Below are 24,114 nucleotides of genomic sequence, written 5' to 3' on the forward strand. Positions count from 1 at the left end.
AATAGAGCTATATTTTTTAACTAATTAAATGTAGCAGCAAGAATAGCCCAACTGTTTCCACTGTTTTTAAAAGTATAAAAACTGAAAAAGAGAAGCTTGTAAAAGCATGATTTTTTAAAAATCTGTGTTACACATGTTCTGCGCTTACGTGTAATTTTAATGTATTCACAGATTTTCTCAAGCCAATAAAGCAAACCATCAAGACAATATAATGGCTTCAAAAGTATTTGTTTTCTTCCATAAATATTTAGAACTTGACTTTGAAAAATCCAAAGTAAAAGTTGCTTTTAATCCTAATTCTAGTTAAAATTTGAGGGTTTTTTTTTTTTTTTTTTGTATCAGAACATCACTTGTTACTATGAGAGTAAGGTGAWGCACTGCAGCATGTCCAGAGAAGGGCAAGGAAGCCAAAGGGGCTGCAGCACAGACCATGTGAGGAATAGGTGAGGGGAGGGAGATGGGGTTATTTGGTCTGTAGCAGGCTCAGGGGGAGACCTTATCGCTCTCTACAACTACCTGAAAGGAGGATGCAGTGAGGCAGGGGTCAAGCTCTTCTCCAAAGTAGCTACTAACAGGACCAGAAGAAATGGCYTCAAGTTGTGCCAAGAGAGGTTCAGGTTAGACCTTAGGAAGAATTTTTACACAGAAGGAGTGGTGAAGCCTTGGGACAGGCTGCCCMGGGAAGTGATGGAGTCCCCTCGCCTGGCAGCGCTCAAGGAACGTGTAGATGGGGCACTCAGGGCATGGTGTAGCAGGTGTAGAAGGGCTTATGGCTGGACTCAAYGATCCTGAAGGTCTTTTCCAACCATTCGATGATTCTATGATTCTGCGATTCTAAAAACATAATTGCTGCCCTCATTCAAAGCAGGTGACAGCAGACAAGAATGACATATGTTTAGGCAATGACACATAGGACAATCCTAGCACACAGGAAAATGAAACTGCCAGGTATAACCCTTTGTAGCTTTTATTTTTCAGATGCTCTTACTTRCTTCTACTCAAAAATGTATTTTTACAGTTTGCTCTCCAGAAATAGACTATAAAATACAACACTTCCACAGTCTTATCAAAACACAGTCAGAGGTGGTGTAACAGGAAGGAGACCAGTAACTGTAAAAGGACAAAGTCTGGAGTCTTACAACTGAAAGTGTCTAGCATGAGGAATATTTTATTGCATTTAACATAGATGACTTCTTAGTTTCTCATGTGCGACGTCCTGGCCTAACCATGGACTCCAATAGCCACATGCCTGATCCTCGTGGTACCTCCTTGCMCTGTGGAGAAGTGGCAGAAACTGTGTGGATTACAACCGACTCACACAGTGTCCTCTCTTGAGGCTGCTCAGCTAATAAACTAGGTAATATTTATTTTCCACAGCAACAAAAGCTTGATCTAACCTAAGCCACACCACTTCAATTTTTCATCTATCACATTTTAAATGATAACATTTTTCTATGGTATCTGTTAGACTTTGTCCCATTCCCTTTGCCTATCAAAGGGAAACACTTTGCCTATCCAAGGGTGTTTCAGGGTGCCTTTGAAACACCCAATTTAGCCAGTGTAATCAAACCTGGTTCAGCAGCCATATCTTTGCTTTCACTGTCTCTAGCCCCAAACTATCTCTGTCATTCTATTTCTGTTACTTTACATATGAAACTGAACAAAAGCATGAATAAAATAATCATAATAATCATAATAATCTGTATAATTTCCACTTCTATGAAAATACACTACACATAGACATACTGATGAAGAAAACAGATGTGACACAGATCACAAGACAGAGACTTTGCTCCATCAGGTTCAGAATGGGGACAACCAAACTAAAATCTGTAATACTATACCTTAATACTATCTCTACTTCCAAATCATTTCTCTTATAAAAGTTAATACTGCCTTAAGGCAACTTTAGAGCAACAGAGTGAAAGAGAAGCTTACCCATAACTGTGATACCTATGTATACTCTGATTTGTGAATATAGATGTTCCATAACTGTGGGATGACTCACATTTCTGCTGCTCATGACCTTTTGACACTGGAAAAGCAGCACCTACTTAGATTATACGAGTATCCCCTGGTGACACTGGGACACTGTGATCACAAACATGATCACAAAAGGTTTCTTCTTAGTTTCACTGCAAACTAACCCCATAATAAATGCAGATCTCAATGGGAAGGCGGGAAGTAGTGCCAAAGAGGTATCTGGCCTAGAAATCCTCTTGGACCTTTTCCTTCTGTAGTCTTTGTGTTTGGGGCACAGGACAGCAAAAGCAYAGGTTTTCTCAAATGGCAGCTCCTGATAAGACTTCTGCATCAGAAAGATTTTCACAGATGTACATATGCTGTTATGAAGATGATACCAGGCACTAAACAAGCWAGTTTACAAACAAATATGCCAGGAACTGCCCATGCTAGTTCCACATGAGAGCAGGTACCAAGTGACTGAGCAGTCACTGCCTTATTCTCTTCACTCTGCAGTCAGATAAGCTCCTAATATGACTAGAGCCAGGCATAAGGGCTTGGGTGCAAGAAGAGTATCACTCCCCAGTATAAAAGTTTTCAGGCTATACCTGTGGTATACCATCAGTCCTTTCACATGGGTGGAAGATATCTAARAGCCAGACAAAATATAACAACTCACACAGTGTTGCACTGACAAGTGTTTGGAGTTACGATAAAGGTCCATGATTCTCAGCAGGACTGGAAGATAGTACAGCCTCTTGCTTGCATCGGAATGCAAAAAAAAAAATTTTTAAAGTGAGTCATGTCTACCTCTCATTTTCGCTCAGATAATCTTTAAAATAGCATTTTTCTCTACTGATAAACGTGAAATAAAGTAGGCTGGTAAGACTGTGTTCAGAGAGCACAACTCTTTGTAAATAAAGCAACCACATAGCTAAAAAGAAATAGAAACAGTTGGGAACTGCAGAACTTGTGTGTGAAAGTCTGTCCCAGCAGGACTTGGCCCTGGGCAGCCCAAGAGGCACCGCATTTCTAGGGAGACCTTACAGCTCGAAAGGACTTATTTCACAAGTGTGGATATGCAGAGACCACTTCAGAGAAGCACACCCGTCTCGTTTTCTCACAACCTCACAAGTATTTTATTTAAAAAGTAGAAAAACAATTGAGGTATAATCTTGTCTACTACAAAAAAAAATGGTAATAAAGGTGTCATGGAAAATACAGAGTCACAAAGGAGAAAAACTTGGACAAAGCAGACAGCTTCTGGGGCCTGATTAACAATTCTGCTGCTTGGTTGGTCTTAAATTTGTTTATATAAAGCGACAGGCTAGACTTTTTAAAGCTCAGCAGGTCGTGTTGAAAACTGCTAAAAATACGAAAATATTAGAGACCCCATGAGAGTAAGTATAGGAAAAAAATAAGAACTAAAACAAACAAACAAACATTGTGCAGGAGCAACAGCCTAATGAGAACACATATCAGAAAGTTGGTAGAAACAGATTTAAAAGGGACCGAGTATCATCAAAACACGAACATAAAATACAGCTACATTAAATACTGAGCACATGCTACCATGCACACAGAGATGAAAGAGAAAACCTAGCAACAACAACAAAAAAGTTGCCGAAGCAGCCTAGAACAATTTTACAAAAGCGCAACCCAAAAGGCCAGTCTGAGCTGAAGGGATGGAAGAATGGTGAGCAGTGAGGGGAGAAAAGGAAGGCAAACATCAGAAGCAGCAAGGGAAAAAAAACTGCATGTCTTTTTCCCCGTTTCACTTTTACATACTGTTCTGCATATTCCACAAATTCTCCAGAGAGCTCCCAAGCCTCCGACAGCGAGTCCATTACCCACTACATTTACATGTGTCTACGCAGAATTTCACATTACAAAGGCGAGGGAAAATACTACKCTAGTGTGAAGGCTTATAAAACATCAGGCTAATATCAGGAAAAGTTATGACAATTAACTTCAGTGTTTTGACAGTCATAATTTTTTGCTCTGAGCAAATATGTTCTTCGCTTCTCATGTCCCAAATCACAACTGTGCATAACCACACGTACAGATGTAGTTTCCCAGAGCTACATGAGGTCTATTTACAGAAGGGCCTGTTAGACCTTTTCAAAGACACATACCATGGGTTAAATCCACATACAGGAGTCTGTATCATGTTTTGTGAAACAAAAGCTGAGTAAACTAGGGCTGTCTCAACCACAGTATTTTGTTTTTTACTGAAATGATTTGACTCATAATTCTCTGGGGATCATCACTGCATAAACAATTCAAAGGATCTCACTTGCAACACATCCTTTCAAACAATAGGGCAGGGACCAGATGAAAAAAGATGTTATGTGATTGTTCATACTTTATACCTTTGATCGTTGTTTCTAACTGCATTTATAAAGCTAACATATGTATATTACATAAAATAATTAAGATTCTTTCAAAAAGCATCACTTTTTTGAAGTAATGGAAAGGCGGATACGGAGCTTTGCTGTGTGTTTGAACACACTTCGAGGCAAAATGGTCTGATATCACTCACCTTGATCTCTTTCATGCCATGTCCGACTTCCAGCAGCTGGTGAATTTGGAGAAGGATAAAAGTCTCCTGTCGGGCTTGGTTCCATATTCTCATCTATGGAGATAGTTTTGGGTCTTTTGCTGTTGGAGTAATGTCAGATTTGGCCATGAGTATGATATGCAGCTCAGAGTGGTATAGAAACTATTCGTCTTTCAACTAACATTTCAGCAGAAAGTAATCCACACATAAAAAGGACAAAAAAAAAAAAAAAATCCAGACTTTAAATCTTACATTAGTATATATGCTATGTAATAACATGTAATAGAGGTATGTGTTTATGTTTTTCACATGATTTTATTTCAGAGGTGGCATGCATGGCCACCCTGAAAATGCCCTAAGTGTTCTGCATCTGCTGGCATCCAGCTGAAGAAACAAGAAAGCAGTTCCTGTAACCAGTTGTAAAAAAGTTGTACCATGAGAATGTTAAACATTATCGAGCACCCATGAAAGCAAAACAAAGCACTGGAAAAAGTGCTACTGATAAAGTCCAGGGAGAACAGGCATTTTTTCGAAAAGTGTTAATAGGGGGAAAAAAAAAAAGTTTACTTTGTTTCACCTGGTCAAAATCCTAAGCATTTCAAAGAGGCCTACCTGACAGAAAGACTCAATTTTAAATTAGTTTAATGGAAAACAAAAGGCCCACATTTCAAGTCACACTATGTAAAATGAAGCAGCATTTCAATATAGTGAAGAAAAGTCAAATTTCTTCATAATAATGTGTACTAAAGCTGCTAAACAGATTGCCATAGGAAAATGTGATATAGACTTACATGAAATTAGTATTATTTTCAAACAGAAATGTGAAAAGGAATATATCTTTTTTAAGTGTATTAGGAGAAATTCAAAGCTGAAAATTCAATGGAAGTATGTGCTGGAATATGAGCTAAATAACTCACAAACACTAAATCCTAGTGGAATAATATTCCAGTCCACTCAAAAATCAAAATTATTTTAAAGTCTCTCCCCGTGTCAAAATCCTTCCTGATTCTCTGGAATGCAGAGTTCTAGGGATGAGAGATGCTATATTGCTTGTGATTTCATGATACAGAGGAGAGCTTCAGAAAGCAATAATACGCTTGGGGAATCAACACGCTGATCAAACCAGGAGGGCAGAGCAACTTTGCCACCCCTGTGGTGTCACTTACATCTCCTGAGGGATGATCAGGATGTCTTCCTGAGAAGACAACATGCTAAAACCAGTGAGAAGCTGACCCTTTAGGCCAAATCCCTGGCACCATAGAAACCATGGATAAAAATATGGGAGTCTGTGATTCTCCATTCACCTTCTCTACAACGCTGGGAAAAGCTCCTTGCAAGGGTGAGGTGGGAAACATGTCTTTAGCAAGGGTGATGCTACAAACACAGGTGTCCCATGTGTTCCCCTTTCTTATACAGCTACCATAATGTCCTTCCCTCAATAAACAGTACCTGCCCTACCATAACCATCAAGATGGGAATCTAAGAAGGAGCCATCAAAGACTGCTCCTTTGCCTGGATTTGCTTTGAAGCAATAAGCACGGCCACCACACTCCAAGGTGATGGACCTTTCCACAACTGAGCAGCACGTCTGGGAGGTGTAATGCTGTCTTGGCAGATTACTGTTCAGTACGTCAAAATCTGACAGAACTTATTATCTGTGATGTCAATAGTAAAGATACACTACAATGACTCCATTTCGAATTACAGAATCATTTAACATATGTGTGTATTTATCTCTGTATATGTAGCAGCCAACTTAAAAAAAATCAGAAGAAATTCATAAAAGTCTGTTGTTGACGGTATCTGGGAGTTGCTATTCCCTCCCTATTAAAACTGACTTTGTATTAGCATTTATTTCATGTTTTTACCTGCTTGGTGGAGAGGAAAGAGACCTCTGCAGATTGACTCCCGAATTCATATCATGGTAATACGGCTGGCTCGGAAGCTCTCCAATCGGGAAGTTCACTCCAGTTCCCTGGGTTATAGGTGCTGAAAAACACATCATTATAAAGAGTCAAAGATAATCTTTTATCTTTTTACAATCTTTTTAACATTGGGAAAAATGTCATACGTTCCTACATGAACCTAATTTTCTGCCTTTTGCAGAAACCAAGTACAGACAAGTTCTATCAGTGTTTATATATCTTAAAAGTGAATTGCCTCCTCCAGTCCCTAAAAATCCCTTAACAGTTGTGGAGACAGCATATTTATTGTACATAATTGTTTTATAAGAGGCAAGCTGGGATTGTCAATGTGAAGAAGCAACACACACTCTGACACCAAGTTCAGCCTTTTGAAGAAAGACTTTTACAGCAAATGAGACAAAGTTTATAAGCAGAACTAATATCCTTTATGAAAACAACTGAAACAACAAACTTGTTATTTCAGTTCAGAAAGAACCAACTGGGGTTGCACCAATTCTTCCTCCCTGAATGTTAACTGTTTTGTATAAAAGTAGCCTTCTGTCCTGATGGCATATTGTACTGCTTCCCTTTTCTTCCACACAGTGCCACTGCCTACACACAAACACATATACATTCAGTGTCCCCCTTCACTTCCTTACACAGTCCGTGCGCCTTGCAGAGTCTGTGTGCTCTGCATTTTAGCATTTCAAGAACAAATTATATGTTATATGGTGTGGAATATTTACCTTTGTTCACTGTCAGTGCATTGTGCGTTTAACTACCTTTGGCACTTAAAAGAATAATTGCATGTTGTGTAATGCATCTGAAGGTTTGTATTTTTCCTGACAGTTAAAGTACAACTCTGTTGTGGCTTGAGGTTAAACAATTGCACGGCAAGAAATCCCACAGAAACCACATGCTTTTCAGTTTATTATTATAAGTATATTGTGTATAACAGTCAGCAGCAGAAGGTATGATTTCATAACGTAACTATAACATCAATTCTTTTTAATTTTAATGGCAAAATGCTTTAAAGCATATTTATCCACTGGTCAACTACAAGCAAAGCCTGTATTTCACATACACAAATCCTTAGCTATTTACAATGGCAAAAACACATCTTTAGCCAGCACAAAAGTAACAGATGTCTTGACACGGTAGGACCACAGTTCTCAGTATTTTGCTGAACCATTTCATATAATTTTCATTTTGACTAGGGCAAACAAAAAATGACAATCATATTCTAATCTTCACTAAGTAAACTAAATTCCTTACGCATCTTGTCTTGGCATGAATTAGCTCCAGTGCAAAAAAAGGACAGAGTTTTGAAGACTTTTGTCTCACTGTTTTTGGCCTCACCTCATCTCAAAAGAGATTTTCCTGAACAATTCAACTGTCATCATGTTAGCACTGTATTGTTTCATCACTGCAGACATTACTGAACACAACTTTCACATCTTAATAAACTTTTAAGAGAAACACATTAGTCATATTGATAGTAAGGGGATGAAAGAAGTGCTCAAAAAGCAAATGAAAATATGCACTGTTTTTATGCCATGGCATTATGGCAAATTTGTAATGTCAACAGAACAGATCTTTATATTCATTTTGCTTTTTTTTTTTTGTCTCCAGTAAAAACTCCAACTCTCCTCTCATAATTGTTTTTACTCTTGTGTTCTAAGTACGCTTGTGTGCATAACCCTTCCGATGCCAAAAAGACTCCAATTTCAGTAGAAATTCAATTATAACTAGTGCTATGAGTAAAAGAAATAGCCTCGCCTATAATATGTTAAATTAATCAGCCTGTCTATCCTTGCTATGATTTTCTTTTAGGAGTTAACAATTAGAAAACAAACTAAAAGAATAATCAAATGGTTTAGTAGAAAGCAAGGATGTGTAGATTAACTTAAAAAAGTTGAAAGTCTAGTAAGTTAAAGATTTTGTTATGTATGGTAATGTTGTTGCCTGGTTGCTACACTGTGTGCAAAAACACAAAAATTGACTCAATTTTTAATTAACAGAAAGATGAAAAAGGACTATTGTATGCTTTATTACAACTGCAAAAATATACGTATATGTAACACTGTGTGCAAAACTAACAAAATCCTTTGTAGTGATAGAAATAGGTAAAGAGAAAACTTTCACTTGATTTTAGTTGATTTTAGAAATGATTAAATGTAATTGTTAACTTACTTCTGGACACTCTCACAAGTTCCGACACGTTGAACACTCCAGATTTTACAAAACTGTCTTCAAGGTACACTGCAAAAGATCACAATAACCACAGTCAGTATAATGAGAAGTTTAATAAATAACYACAAATAAATACATACACCAGCTGACAGCAGTATCAACAGAATTCCAAAACTAGATGACAAAATACTGAAATTTCACAGAATAGAACAAGAGCTGAAATTTAGAGGTGCAATAAATATGAGGAGCTGTAGGAATGTGATTCTTTAATACGACCATGAAAATTAACAAGCAATCCACTGAGCTCCTGAATAACCATCAAGAAACAGTCAAAAAAAGGAGCTCCTGTTACCAGTTCAACCTGAAGTCAAAATTAAACTAAGAGCACTATCAAGTGGCCTAAACAACCTCACTACCAGACACTGAGTAATGCAATTCTGCAAAACTGGTTTTGATACTTGCCTTGTTGTGTAGTGATTTTACCTTACCACTCAAGTTACCAGATTTTCATCTCTGAAGCAGATCAAGGATTACTGTTATTTCCAATAAAAGCAGAAACTGGTGAAAATGTTTCTGCTGTTTGGTAGGGTTTTTATATATATGAGAAGCTAAATACTTAGCAATTTACGTTTAAGAAACCACAAAAAGCATTTTGATTCATGCTTACTTATTCTGATATAAGCAGATATGATTTACATTTCTTGGCATTGAAAATGGGGCAAACTTAGAAGTCCTGCAGTGAAATATCAACTCATAATCAATACTGCTATCCCAGTAGTGTAACTATCTGCCACATAAATAGCAACCCAAGAAACACAGACTTCTGTGGAAATCTCTTATCAGTAATCACTATATAAACTGACTTTCCTGAATTTCAAATGATGCGACATTATAGCCCTTCTAGGAAGGAATGCATTCACCATCCAAATTACTGGGACCTGTACTTTGTGAGGATCACTGCTCCAGTAGTACTACTGAGAAAATTCTCTTTTACACAGAATGGCACATTAAGCACAGCTTACTGTATTTCATATAGCCTCTTTTCTAAGCATCTTGGTTTTGGAAATTTGTTACAAATTTTCTACTCTGGATGTCTGAACAAGTAAAAGCAGGATCCTAAATATTCTAGCTAAGAGAACAAACAAACAAAAATGCCCCTACCGGAATGTTTATAGATTTGGAACATAATGGCCCAGCGCTGTTCTCTTTAGGTGTGTTTTGGCAATTACTGTGTACATCTTCACATATTTTACTGAATGCCACTATAATTGGGGAAAAGTTACTGTAAAAGCACCGCACTCCATTTCAGAGATCTCTCCTTGGTACACGTGGAGAAAGCTTAGCTGCTTTTCCAGGGCAAGTGAAGAGGGACAGGGAGAGAGAGACGTTCTGCTCTTTTTCAGTGTCACTAGCCCGGCAGATCTGACTCATCCCATATCTCTGACAATATTTACTAGTACCTGTATGAACAACAACACATCTGACTTAAAAGCTGAAAACTGTTAACACATTCAACCAAGCACAATGTTTATCATACATGGTTGCTTTTCTTGCTGTCTCACTAATACTCTTACACTAATGTCAACCCTCTTGAACTGAGGAATGATCATGTGGGTAAGTGCAATTGATATATAGAGTACTGTAAAGTGTGGAAATTTTACAGCACAGAAGATTTTGAACAACTTTATGCCATTATCCTTCCTTCTTCAGTCAATGTCATATGAAATACTCTTATCACAGCCTGTCTTTATTTCTGTTAGTAACTGTGCACATCCCCTTCTCTCTTACTTATTTCTTTTTGCATTACACTTCTTTAACGTGAGGGTGCCAGAGCCCTGGCAYAGGCTGCCCAGGGAGGCTGTGGASTCTCCTTCTCTGGAGACCTTCCCAACCCGCCTGGATGCCRCCCTGTGCCCCGTGCTCTGGGTGTCCCTGCTGGAGCAGGGGGCTGGACTGGATGATCTCTAGAGGTCCCTTCCAACCTCAACCAGTCTGTGATTCTATGAAAATCCAAAATTCTCTCACATCTCCAAAAAACAGTTTTCCTTCTCTGTGGCCCTTCATGGGCATCTCTCCCACATCACCCGTCTCCATGCAGATCTCCGCTCTTACATCTTCTACATTGCCTTGACCCCTTTTGCCTGTTTTCTGGTAGGAGGAAAAGATGTGCCTTCTCAAATGTTTACTTCTGTAWGTGACAGAACTTGGCATACATATCACAAAGTGTCAATGGTTCTTTTTCCTTTCTTACTCAGTTTTCATTTTTTTAAAGTAAGGGAAGGCAAGCTGGAGAAAAAAAACAGTAATTCATCTCATACTGGCCATCCCTTCCTTCTTATTTCTCTTTTCTCTAGCAGGAACAGTCTGAAGTAGTACACAGACGGGAGACTTCCAAAGAAGAATTTGCTTTCTTGATTTTAGTTGGCCTGTAAGTGAAGTGTGGCTTAACGCCAGTGTATAAATGTGGAGCCAGCTCTGGAGCTGGTAATGAGACGGAGTCTGTGAACTTCTGTGCTGCTTATCCAAATACCAGTGCTTTGAAGCCCAGCTCCTCTCGTTCAAGCAAGGCAAACTTGAGAGGAGCTTCAGCAAGCGTAGGTTAGTCAAACCATTACTTCAGTGAGAACAAGCCCCGGGGCTCATTATATCTAAAAAGGAAGACTCAAATGTAGGACTTTCCATACAAAAACACTCATGTGTACGTGTGCACACTCACACATGCACACACGTGTGTACATTTTGAGATTTCTCTCATGAATTTCTCATTTTTCTCACTGGTAATGCTCAGAACAGCCCCATAACACACACAGCTCCCCTGTGTGATAAGGGACAGGGGCAGGGAAGCAACGAGGCCGCAGAGCAGTGCCACTGCTTGTCACTCGCTCGCAGAAGGTCGTGTTACAGCTGACCACTCCTGTCTTTGCCCCTGCCTGCCTAGTGCACACTTCAGTTTTCACTCTGCCTTGTATCAGCTAAAATCATAATCTCACTCACAGATGTGTGTGATCACACCACATCTTACCAGGCGTTTCAAAAGACAGGGAAAATGTGCAACTACAGTCCATCTCAATCAACCTAAGAAATAGATTTTTTTTTCTCTGTAATGTGACAAGATCTTACAAAAAGTCTGCAGACCTTTATTCACAGGCAGTGAGCAACTTCATTTTGAAACTTAAATCCTAATAGGGTAGGTGGATTCCAGTGGTGCCTCTGAGTATAGGAAAATAAACAGCATATTTAGTATCAGCACCAGTGGAGTTCAGCAATTTTAACTATTTAGGAAGCCAATCTGTTGTGGATATGTTGCAGAACTTTTCTTGGCTTCCAGCTGTGCAATAGAAAAATGTTTTGTGTTACTAAACTGCTGTAATTTGTTGCAGAAACAGGCACTGTAAATACGATAAACAGTAAGTCTCCGTATGCAGCAGCACAGCATTGTACAGTATCGTGGTTTTAATGATTTCAGACATTGTCTTTTACCTTGGGAAGCTGATCTCCCTACTGAATGAGACTTAGCCTTCCTATTCATATTATCATATTGCATACAAGAAAAAGATATACAGTGATACTCCATACTGTATGTGTTTTGTTATTTTGATAAAGTATTCCCAACTGTATTGCTTGCATTAACATGTTAGCCATATTTAAATTATCAATCTTGATATTTAAATTAACAATCTTGATATGTGTTTCTGAACGGTTCAATAAAGCACTTGATAATACTTTGTTGCTGTGTTCCTCACAGCCAATTTACTGTAAGTTCTGATGGTCTCGATTATATGTTGCTCTTTTTGTTCCTCAAATCCAATAAAAGCATAGAATACRATAATTCACTAAAACTCATCTTGACCAAGAGACAACACTCTCTGAAACACCTTTCATTAATTATCATATATTTTTTAAGATCTACATTCTAGGAAAAAAGAATCTGCCTGCCAAAAATAGCATGATAGTCTGTATAGTCAATGCTAACTTCCAACCCCTCAAAAAAAGCATTCCTTTTAGCTTTTGTACATACAAAATATGGCTTCTTTCCTTGATTTTTTAAGTAAAAACATTTCTAAAAAATAATTTTTTCCATACTTAATTCCATACTGACCAGACTGATGCCATTATGGATACAAGACAAAAATAACAGTCTCTAAGGGGTAGTTTTAATCAAGCTATGCTAGAAGAATCAGGAAAGAACAGGAACCTGCAGTAATTCTTCTAACTCCTTTAGAAGCTACGTCAGTTCCAGTCCTTCAATGTCTTCCTCTGTACTCCTATGCTAAGGATTCGGGAACTGAATTATAAGTGTAGGTTTTACACATGTTAAGATTAAAAAAAAAAATGTTTTATCTTATTAGAAAATATTTTCAGTTTGCTCTAACATGCACTGTACGGGGCTTGTTCTTAAATTACTTTAAAGCTTACCAGTAACGTCGGACCTAACAAATCTTTAACCAGCCTTTAAGTGTCTTCTGATTTAATTGTACTTTCATGAATAGAATGTCTGTTTATGTTCTGCTGTATATTGACTAGTGCCAAAACATAAAATAGCTTCCTGGTATCATTAAGTATCTCATTTTTCTTTTCACTGATACAGCCTTGATTTTGTGCAGATTGTAAGTACAAGTAGGGATCTAAACAACATAAAAACATTTTTCATTACTGTTTTTTGGGAGGGGATCTTTAAAAGGAGAATCAGAAAGGAGTAGGGAGACTTACTAGCAATACAATCAGTTCTCTGGCTGTGAAAAGAAAGGCTGGGAGCTTCAGCCCTGTCTGCAAAGCGCTAGAAGAGCTGCTGTGAGCCTGGACTTTAAATAAAGTTGATGTAATGTGCTTGATGGTGTATTAAGTKTGTTCAATCTCTAAAAGTACTACATTAAAGATAAAATAGACTGACTATATGCTTTATCAGAGTCTTTGGCAGGAAAAAAGCCATTTTAAGGATAGCTGCTGCTGCTGCTGTCTGCAACATATGACTTCTTCAGGAAGCTCTTTACTGTCAGCAGGAGTACTAATGGCATAGTACTAGTCACAGTAGGGACAGGGAAAATTATTCTCACATTGTACATAAGTAAGTTAATATAATGTCTGTCAAAATTTGTTTTCTCATTGCATGAATTTTGAAGCTGGTACCTTGGTAAGAGTATCAGAAACAGGTTTCCATTGGATCAGACCTTCTTAAAGGCAACTAAGGGTGGACAACGGCAGCAAAACGGAATGACGCAGAAGGTGTCAGGGGTGACATCAACTGCAACAGTTGAACTAAGGTCCCATCCAGGGAGTGGGGCTGTTCTGGTTACCACATGATGGTCTCTGACCTTGTTGCACAGCCAGTCACAGTTTTTCCTGCAAACTGCAAGCATGTTGTAACTGGGACAGGGGACAAACATGTTGTAAAAAGATCCCCTGATTACACTCCACTTTTTTGCACTGTAAGGGCATAAAGAAATGCCTGTGCTTTTACCAAAAATGAGTAAGATTTTCAGTAGTGTCAASTTAATAATCAAAGTGACAATGCCCTTGAATGTTTCAGTAATTTCAAGATGTAAACACCTAATTTATTTGATAAGGGAAATTCATTATATGAGCTGCCCCGAAACCTAGCAGGAAACACAACAGGGAACTACCATGAGAGCATTGTGGCTTTCTCTCCAGCAGGCCACATGTTCTGCACAGGCTACAGCCAAGAAGAGGCTGAGGGAACTGGTTTCCAACATTTAAAGAATTGCACAGTAACAGAGAGGAATTATTTAGTGCCAAGGTAGGATTCTGGAATCCTAACTTGTTGCATAGCAGTGTTTTGTAAATTATTGTTCTGTGCACACTTTGAAGTGAAAGACTGTGCCCTCACCACTGAACACAACCATGTCAGAAATGAAAAGCAGCAACATTTTTAGAAGCACGACTTCGTCACGTGCTAGCTTCAYGAAGAGGAGTAGTGCATGCAAATGAAAACTCGGAGATAGTCTTAAGTCAGCAGCCAGTAGTAATTACCCACACCAGAGCTCAACGCGGGGATGCAAGGCCAGAAGATCTGTTCCTGGTCAAAGGGGCTGTGCAGGTTCCTGGTTGAGGAACAACACAGCTGCGCGCTGCCCCCCGAGCGCCCCGACGGGCCCTGGGCTGGCGCGCTGGCGGGGAAGACGATCGCCTCTCCATCACTGTCATTACTAACCCTCCGAGCATCTGGGAAACGGAGAGCTCCACAGAAAATCAAGCCCTGACCAAGCCCAGCCCTGTTTTATTTGAAGATCGCTATCTGAGATGGTAGGGCTGCAGGCATACAGGAAACGGCAAGCGCTTCGGAATATCCACTCCCATGCTGAAAGAGCAAGGCTCAGAATAGGTATTTGCTTAAATACAGTTCTGCCTGTCTCCCCRTTCTGCTATGGCATCATTGCTTACAGAAGAAAAACTGCCACAGTGATGAGGACAGGGGGGTTCTTCTCTGTTCCTATTAATTATGGGGCTAATTCTCCATCCACTATAGGGTGGCTTGTAATACAGTAAAATAACGACACCATCTATGTTCTGAGTCAGTCAAAACTCAAAGACATTTGCTCACTGCATTTTCAAAAGAGTGCAAAGGTTGAGACCACATGTTGCTCTTGAGAGATTATTTCTGAAACTGTGCATTCTAAAACATAAAATCAAAACACTTATTTCTAGAACCAGCACATAGGCAAATTTATGACACATTTCTTGGGGCTTGATCCAAAGGAATGTTCTCCCCATGGCTGCTGGCCCATATTAAAGCTTAGAAAAGCCTTTGGGCCTCTACAGCTGCAAGGAAGATTTGCATATTGAGAGATAGGTGAGGCTGGCTGCAAGCTTTTTGGCAACACCTTTTTTAATTAGGAAAAAAAAAAAGAATAGATGGTGATTTCACTCAGTTCTTCTTTAGAAAAAACTTCTCAGAATAAAGTTGCTGTTGAAAATGCAAGGGAAAGATCAACCCCTGAGAAGCAAGCTGGGGCTGTGGATTAAACTAACCATGTCTGATTCAGASCAGGGATATTATATTTAGATGAATGTCCTGATCATATTTTATGTTTTTATGGGAGAAAAAAAAAAAGAGAAAAGAGTGGGGAGGAAGAACAAGTTGTTGAGAAGCAGGTTCTCAGTGTTAAGTCTAGTAACATGTTGCCCATATAAAAGTAATACTAAATAGCAGASAGACTGTACCAGAATCTTCTTTCTTCATTCAGCCCCAACTGAGGTTTTATCATTTGCCCAATTTGTACACATGTATGAAAACACTCCTTGAGCCAGATAAAGTGGAGTAAGCTCTACCAGGAAATATAAAAACCCACCAGGCCCAACTGGCTAGGAAACACAGTCSAAATAACCACCAAATTTAGCTGCTTAAAACAAGAGCCAGAAGCTGAACATGACTGGCTTCTCTGGCCTCAGAGGTTCCTAAATCWGTGCCAGGACAACCGGGTTTCCCCCTTGCACTTTCTGAAAAGACATATTTTGCCTTCTCATTCTGGGCAAGACATGAAATCCTGAAGGAATTACACGAAGGGAAGAGGATCCTTCCTGAGGATCCTCCTGCTCTAGCCAGGAGTCAGCATGTGAAGCATGTAATAGTGGTGCCCATTCCCTCATACTACCAGTTCTTTTGGGCCCTCAAACTATATACAACTGTCCATCCTATCTTGTAGTCTTATCAAAATAACATTTAGGAGCAGCAGTTTCCCTATTACCTACATCTATTTCAGGAAGGAATCTTTAAAGATTTAAGCACACTTAACAGCTACACACAGCTGTGTTAACACTACTATACAAATGAAGCAACTCTGCCAAGCTGCAGTCTCCTACCAAAGACAGGTAGCAAGTAAACTTACAAACATAAAAAAGTTTTGGTCATCAGGCAGCGAGGAAAGAAAAATAAAGCAGAACAGAACTCAGAAAATCCTATACCGAAAGAGTTTTCTAGTATCACTTAAGACTGAGCTGTTATGGTTGATGTGGATATCACTATCTTAGTAGTTGTGGATATCACTATCTTAGTATTTTTGTATGTTTTTCTCTTTTTATTCACTGTAGTCCTTTTCTTATATTTAGTAGACAATATCGCTGAAAAATTATACTCTTCAGTGCATGCCCACACAAACAGGTATTTCAAGACACACCATTTTGTTAAAGAAGGCTAATTTCCTAGATTTTATGCTATACACACTGGACATATCTGTCCAGTTTCCCAAAAAGGGACAGAAAGGGAGTAAATAATGCAGAATAACATTGAAATTGCCTTCCTGGGTGCGCCTCCCACGGGATTCTGCCTCCAGCAGCAGGACTAAGTAGATGTCTATAGAAGAGTAATGAAATGAACGGGCATCAAGGATTTTTTGGGGGGGGCATTATTATCGTAGACTCCCAAGTGTTTTTAGTTTAAGAATTTATTAATCAAATTGTGTTTTCCACCAATTTAACAACCCACAGTCCATTTCTTTCTTTTCCAYAGACTGGCCCATTCTCTCTTTGAACCTAAGAAAACTTTTAATAGCCAGTGCAGTTTTATCATTGCAKAAACTTTTAGACTGCAGGAGCTTAATCACTGATCTGGACAACAGTAGCCTTAAAGCTCCTCTCCCTTCTCTCCCACTTGCCTACGGTTCATCAATCTGTCTGGAGCCTACTTAACAACCCCTGCAGAGAAGTGGCCTTTACAACCCAGATCATAGAAAAGCACATTTCATACTTCAGCAATATACCAGATGAAAGTTTCTGAAAAATAAAACTTAAGAGGAGGATATCCCTGGATCTTGCTACAAAAGCTACATACCACTCCCACCACAAGCTACACCATCTTAATACTGTATTATGCTATCAAAATATCCAGTGTATTTTTAGGAACCTCTTGTAAAGGATTCCAGCATGTGCACTTAATGTTCTTTTGTTTGGCAAGTGACACTGCCCTCCCTCCATGGTTAAGACAGCAAATTAGCAGACACCCTAAAGAATTCAACAGTCTAGCCAAACCTAGGGAAAAAAAAAAAAAACAACAACACTTTTAACACCAGCCTCCCCGCCAACTATCACTCAGGTCTCAGCCTCCTTTTTTCTTGGCAAGGGCGCTATGGAGGTAGCAGATCCAAGCGCTCACAGCACCGATCCCTTGCCAGTGCCCTGGCCCCTCGATACACAAGGGCTCAGACGCAGGAGCAGACCACGCTGGCACCGCCAGCCCCTCGGTTCCTGGCCCAGGACAGGAAACAAACCACACAGTGAATACCCTCTGGGGCCGTGACAGCCTGCTTCTAATAACAACACCCATGTGAGGCCTAATGGGAAAGGCTTGGACAACAGTCCTTCTCCTTGGATGGACTTAAATGAGTGACTCCCTTCCCGCCCTTGTGTGGTACCACAAACCTCACTGCTTTCTTCCTGCTTTAACCCCAGGACGGCCTCGCGCAGGGAGGCTGAATGGTGCTAGCAGTTCATGTATCCCCAAATAGACGGATGACATTCAAGTATGCGCCTGTCCCTGCTCAAATGAAGGGTTTCAAGGCACAGCTTCCATTTTCTGTCCCSACTTGGCATCAGACAAAAGGAACAACAGTGCCAGCAGTGGCTCCAAGGCACGAGAAAGTGTTACGATCAAATTTCAAGCAGAAAGTTTAATGGTGAAACCAGAGGCAGATTTTCCTCCTCTCTACATCCCTCCGCCTCCTGGGACACTGCAGGTCATGAGATATCGTGGGGCATCTCATCTCGCCACACAGGGCTGGCAAAAGGAAGCCTGCAGGGTTTGTCTTCTGCCCACCCCATGGCTCTRTTGCTGGCATCAAGTTTACTCCTTTCTGGAATAACTTAGAGCTGAGACTAATGGATAAAAAAATACACCCAGTAAGGATATGATCCTCAGTGGTGAAATATGCACCTCTACTTCCCTAACCAAAACATTAAATCATACTTCAGAAATGGAAAAAAAAAATTGAAAAGGGTGAAGATGAGGCTCCAGACTCCGCATTTAGCTTTTCAAACCCAGAGGCTACAGACTGGATTTCTCAGACTGATGAGGTGTGATGCATTTGCCTTTTTTTCTTGCACTTCCAAACAGAGATATTTTAAAACAAAAATAAATGCTCCAGAGCTCAATACTCTAAGTTTTGCAAAACCATGATTATCTGTGAGGAAATTTTTCAGGCTTGTTATAGGTGTAAATTTGCTGTGGTGGCTTCTTTGGGATTTTTAAACCACAAAGCTACATAATTTACGTCATATATTTAATAGAGAAATAAAAGCCTATATCCCACACAGTTTGGAGAGAAGCAGCATCAAAGCCTCCCACCAAAAATGATTTCAAACTAATGTAAAACTACATCATCCCTTGCAAAAAAGACATTAAAAAATAACTAAAAAGTTTGACATATATGAAGCTGTTCTGCTTTTATATCTCTGAAACATAGCTGCAAACTTCCTGTATTCATTTCTGTTTTTCATATTAGAGAGACGATGTGATTTTCTTTTTTTTTTCCATTTTGTAATAAGCTGTAACAGCTCTCTCCTTTTGGGGTATTTACACTGGACTCACATGGCAYAGTCTGTGTCACTTAAAGAATGATTTTGACCCTGTCTGTATACAGATAGGTTGTTTTCCCAGCAGGCTGTTTTCCCAGTGTTCAAACAGAAGCAGAAAATGTTCATGTGTGTTTAAAAGCCCAGCATCAGACAATTACTTTTTAGGTAGAGTGTGATTCATTTAGCACTCAGAAAAAGAAAAAAACAAAAACAAACAAACAAACAAAAAAAGACAAAATTACATTAGCCTGACCCACTAACAGTGTGTTTAGTTCTTCTATGAGTTGATATATTCTATTAAAAAATGACCTTTTTTACCTTTTAAAATGCATAAATAAAAATTAAAGGCAAGAAAAAAACGGTAACTTAGGCCAAAGACTTTAAAAAGAGAGTCATTATGTTTTGTCTCTGATAAATGAATAATGGAGATTTYTATGAAAGTTTGGGATCATTTCCTTATTCCTCTGTCCATCACTGCCTACAAATTTAAAAAAGAAAAGGGGGGGGGAAATTCCTTAGATTAAATGAATCCTGATGAAATTACAATAGAGGCACTGCCAGTTCAAAAGAGCTAAAATAAYGACAGCTTGTCCTGATTATATGTACCTACCAGTGCAAAATAGGTTGCTGACCAATTATGCTCTCTTTAACTATTAACAGTAGTATCTTTGTTCTCAAACAATGTTAGATTGCACATGCCCTGGAACTTATATTTACCTGGTGGATTCTTGGCAGGATCATTGTGGCTTGGACTTCCTGGTTGTCCAGAATCTATAAAGAAATCAAAGAAGTGTTTTATTAATTTGTTTTGAAAGTATCTCACAACTCTCTAATACCCTYCTTTGGTATTAAACTAATACTTAACTTTGTTCTTTAAAGGTCATTTCCATGCCTTTCTACATGAAGGCATTACTGAACAAACACACTATATGTAACCCATTTTATACACAAGCAGAAACATTGTGAAAGATGCAATGATCCTCACAAGAGGAACTCATAGATCACTGAATAAGGACAAGAGAGTCATTCAGGTAAATACGCAGGGTGTAAACACTTCTACAAGGGTACCTTTTCATTTCCTACCCCTCCATCCCCCAAATATAATATTGCATAACCAGTAAAGCAGAGCTAGCTTCTTCTGATGCAATGACCAGAAAGATGTACTGGATCAGGCCACTTGTGGAGTTTGTATTTCTTTACCCTGTTTCTTTATCCTTCCCTTAAAGCACAAAGGCACAGTCTGCTTCCACAAACTCAAGACTGAAGATATGACTCTTTTAATACAGTACAGCCTTTGTGTAAGAATAGCTATTGTGAAACAAAGATAATGTAACATAAAAACTAACACAAAGAAGCCCTACAGACTTCAAAGAGCTCACTCTGTTCTTGACACATGCACCTAATGAATAAGGAGAAGAATGCAATTTGATGTTAACACACTACATAATAAATACTATCCATGCTCATAAAGATCTTCCTTTAAAAATAACTACTTCTTACTTACTTCCCTCATCAATAATATATATAATATTATTATTAGCATATTATAATATTCTGTTCCACTGGCAGAAAACATTACCAACAAAATGCTACATGGTAGACAGCATTTATACACTCATAACTATATACATTTGTTCTGTATATGGGATCTGAAATACAGCAGTTTCATAATCTGAATACAAAGTTGCCATTACTTTAAAATGCAATATTGCTCTTTATTACCATGAAAGTAACTAACTGCTATATAGCACCACACAAATTAGTACTGCCAGATGGATCCCCCCACTGGCCTGAACCAAGTCAGTCAAGATTCTAGACCAAAATTTTTTATTCCTGCTTATAATGTAAGAGAGGACAGAAGACAGAATCACACAAAGCAGTGAATMCAGTGGTCCCTTCATCCTCCTCACTTCTTAAAGCCAATACCTTATTCTGACTTTTAAACTAGAATAAAATATTCTTCTCTTCCACCTTACACAGGCTTATTAAAATCTGTTCTCATCTGCTAAAGAGTTTAGCAAATTGGCTCTACACACTACTTGATCCTTCAGAAGGCATTATGTGACCTGGAAATCCATCTCTGCATTCAAGCTCTGAAGATAAAGAAGTTCTCTAAGGAAATATACTTGTACGTCCTATAACTCATTCAGCTAAACTATGGTCAGCTGAACTACTGAATTCATCTGAATTACAAGAATTACAGAAAACAAGAATTTGTTGATCTCACCAGCATACTAGAAGATGAAGGAACATGTGAAACCCTGTTTCAATGCTATGAAACCACAACTAAAATTGCCAATACCAGATGAAATGATTCTTGTGCACAGTACGATCCATGAAGGGGCGCTTATTTCATGGCACGAGATCTTCCTCTACCATCTCCCACCCGGGTATGCAGACCAAAAAGCAGGCCCTCACCAAATTCCCATGTGCAGCCCATGGTTTTCCGGACACAGRGGCACTTCCAGAGCCCTGCCTCTGTGCAGCACCCAAGTTCCCACCGTCAGAGCTGGTCTCACAATCTGAACCTTCCCACGGTCAGACATGGTACCTCTCTCTGAAAGGGCCTTATGGAAAAATTTATGAAATTGACACTTCTTTTCTTTTTCTTTACCTTGCTACATATGCTGTGAAAAGCATGAAAGTAGAGGAAGGACATCAGTGAAAATCAAAACTCCTTTTTTTAATTTCAGTTTTTCCATGCCTTATCCTTTTTTTGCTAGTGACCAAAAGGAAAACAAATTCAATCTGAATTCTCAATTTTAATTGGTATTTGTTAGATCTAATACTTGGTTACTATTCCTAGAAATATTAGCCTATTTGCTAGTAAAGCCACATGTGTATTCTTACGTAAGGTTAAAGCTCAGGCTTCTATAAAATCTTGAACTGATTATGAACAAGAGTATGTGAGTGCAGAGGAATTAGGCGGTTTCAATAATGTTACATGGGAAATAACTCTTTCCTGAATAAATCAATAATAAAATAAATATTGCTCTTCATAAGTAACAAAAGGTGCTTTGAACAACTAATACGCACAGCTACAAATCAGATTTTTCATGTTGGTCATAAGATAATTTACAGGGTTAGGAAAATCTCCTGAACTGCCTGAATGAGTTCGATGAAAGACAATGAACAATATGTTCGCCTGTGTCTTTTCATGATAAAATACAGTACACTATTGCAAAATACCAGCTCAAATTCATTTGAAAACATCTTGGAAATGCTAAAAATATGATATGTTTCTGTACAGAATTTCATTAAGAACAAAAGTCTTTGTTCCTGAATTACAATCAGAAGATGTCTACCCTCCAGAGAGTGTGCTTTAGTATTTTTCTAATAGGCATTCACTATTTCTGCAAATGCTACATATAATTTTTAAAGTAAGTTTAACACAGAGGCTAATTTTACCCAGAAATGGTGCGAGTGTTAAATGAAGTGTTTCGGGCATCACAGAATTGAAACGGGATTCATGCTTTGAGAATTCCCTAAAAATAGCTTTCAAGGTTTTTCTTCTGCTCTGAAAAATTTKAAAAGTTAGGAATATTTTTTTAGTTCTTATATGGCAATTTGCTGCTAGTTCTCCTTTCTCTTTGTCAACACGAGACTTTCTAGGTCCATAAGCCAGGAGTTAATGAAGGATGCTAGCTAAAACAATCCTTTTTCATATTATAATAAGATAAACTTAGTATGGAATTTTCCAGTCACAGGGATAAGCAGTCGGGTAATTATTATAATTTTCCAGTCAGACTAGCTTTGTTTTATGTTAGGGACTGATCAATCATGATTTTTACAGATTGGTTCTTTCACAGTGTTTTGACCACTCAATGTTACTATTTGCCAGTGGGATCTCACTAATACCAAGAGGAAAGGAATTATTAAACACTGAATAGGAGAGTTAATCTATGTAACTTTATTTAAAATACACAGAACTTCATTCTTGAAATGACAGACACAGACCCATGATGGGCTGTGATGATCAGGTTCTTTTACCAGTATCATTAATTATAAAACATTCCTTTTTTGCTTTGATTTGATTCAAAGAGCCTTACAAAGTGCAAGAGAACTATGATTACTATATGAATAAAACAATTTATAAGCAGAACAGTGAATGAAAAGAGACACTGGAGCATTGTTTTTCTAAAAGAGAAAGTAAAAAGCATTTTCAGGAAAGCCACAGAAAGTAAGGAAGTAGAGGACATGGCAAGACATTTTAAATCGTATTTCTTGTCTTTATCTGTACAAGATCATTCATTTGGTTAATAGCATGAGCCCTGGAATCAGAAATTGCAGGCTTTTCTTCTAGTGTGATGGAGAAAGACATAAACCAGACTCTTTGTCTATCTCACTGGCTTTGCATTCGATTTTACCACAACACAATTCTGTGCACAGGGGAAAAAAAAATAGACTCAGCCRGAAGTTCAAAGCAAATCTATACAATTAGTAGCAAATAAAAGCCCAACATGTACATGTGATAAAATTTTCAACATTTTCACGTTTCTTCCAACTGCAAGTTTTCTCACTTTACCTTTTTTAAATCCTTTTCAAATTTTACTGTCAGCGTGCCTTTCTTGGAAAGATTCTTCCACATATATTTCAAAATTACTTATTTGCTACTTATTTGTTCGCCTACCCCTACCATTTCCAGTGCAAGGTTTACTCATGTGGTTCACAACTATAGCAGGTTGTTCTTGGAACTAACTGCTCCAAAAGTCACTGGATGAAGTCTTGATCAATCTCTGCCCCACGGAGGAACCGTTCATGGCAACCAAACCCATGTATTTTTCTGGCAGATGTTCATGWAGCCGTAATAGCACAGATATACTCAATGTAACCTACTGTGGTTCAACATAAGCACTACCAAAGTATTTAAATTCCGTATTTCAAATTACTCCCTTTTTTAGGCAGCCATACAGATACGAGTCAAGAAKCTGGTATATTTTATACTGAGTTGTCTCCCATGTTTTCAGTCTT

General features: G+C 38.6%; 1 protein-coding gene across 4 annotated transcripts in view; it reads right to left on the bottom strand.

Annotated features, from left to right (window-relative positions):
• Nucleotides 1–24,114, bottom strand: part of NFIB (nuclear factor I B) — a 163,399-nt gene that overhangs the window by 47,136 nt on the left and 92,149 nt on the right. For all 4 annotated transcript variants that reach the window (XM_026052726.1, XM_026052725.1, XM_026052728.1 and 1 more), the window contains exons 3-6: nucleotides 19,861–19,914; nucleotides 8,620–8,688; nucleotides 6,391–6,511; nucleotides 4,505–4,623 (exon numbers count right to left, since the gene is read on the bottom strand). In XM_026052726.1, the coding sequence (XP_025908511.1) occupies nucleotides 4,505–4,623; nucleotides 6,391–6,511; nucleotides 8,620–8,688; nucleotides 19,861–19,914 (363 nt within the window). The remainder of the gene's footprint in view (nucleotides 1–4,504; nucleotides 4,624–6,390; nucleotides 6,512–8,619; nucleotides 8,689–19,860; nucleotides 19,915–24,114) is intronic.

This window comes from Nothoprocta perdicaria, unplaced genomic scaffold (assembly GCF_003342845.1).
Source record: "Nothoprocta perdicaria isolate Ctin4 unplaced genomic scaffold, notPer1 scaffold_90, whole genome shotgun sequence".
Classification (NCBI taxonomy): domain Eukaryota; kingdom Metazoa; phylum Chordata; class Aves; order Tinamiformes; family Tinamidae; genus Nothoprocta; species Nothoprocta perdicaria.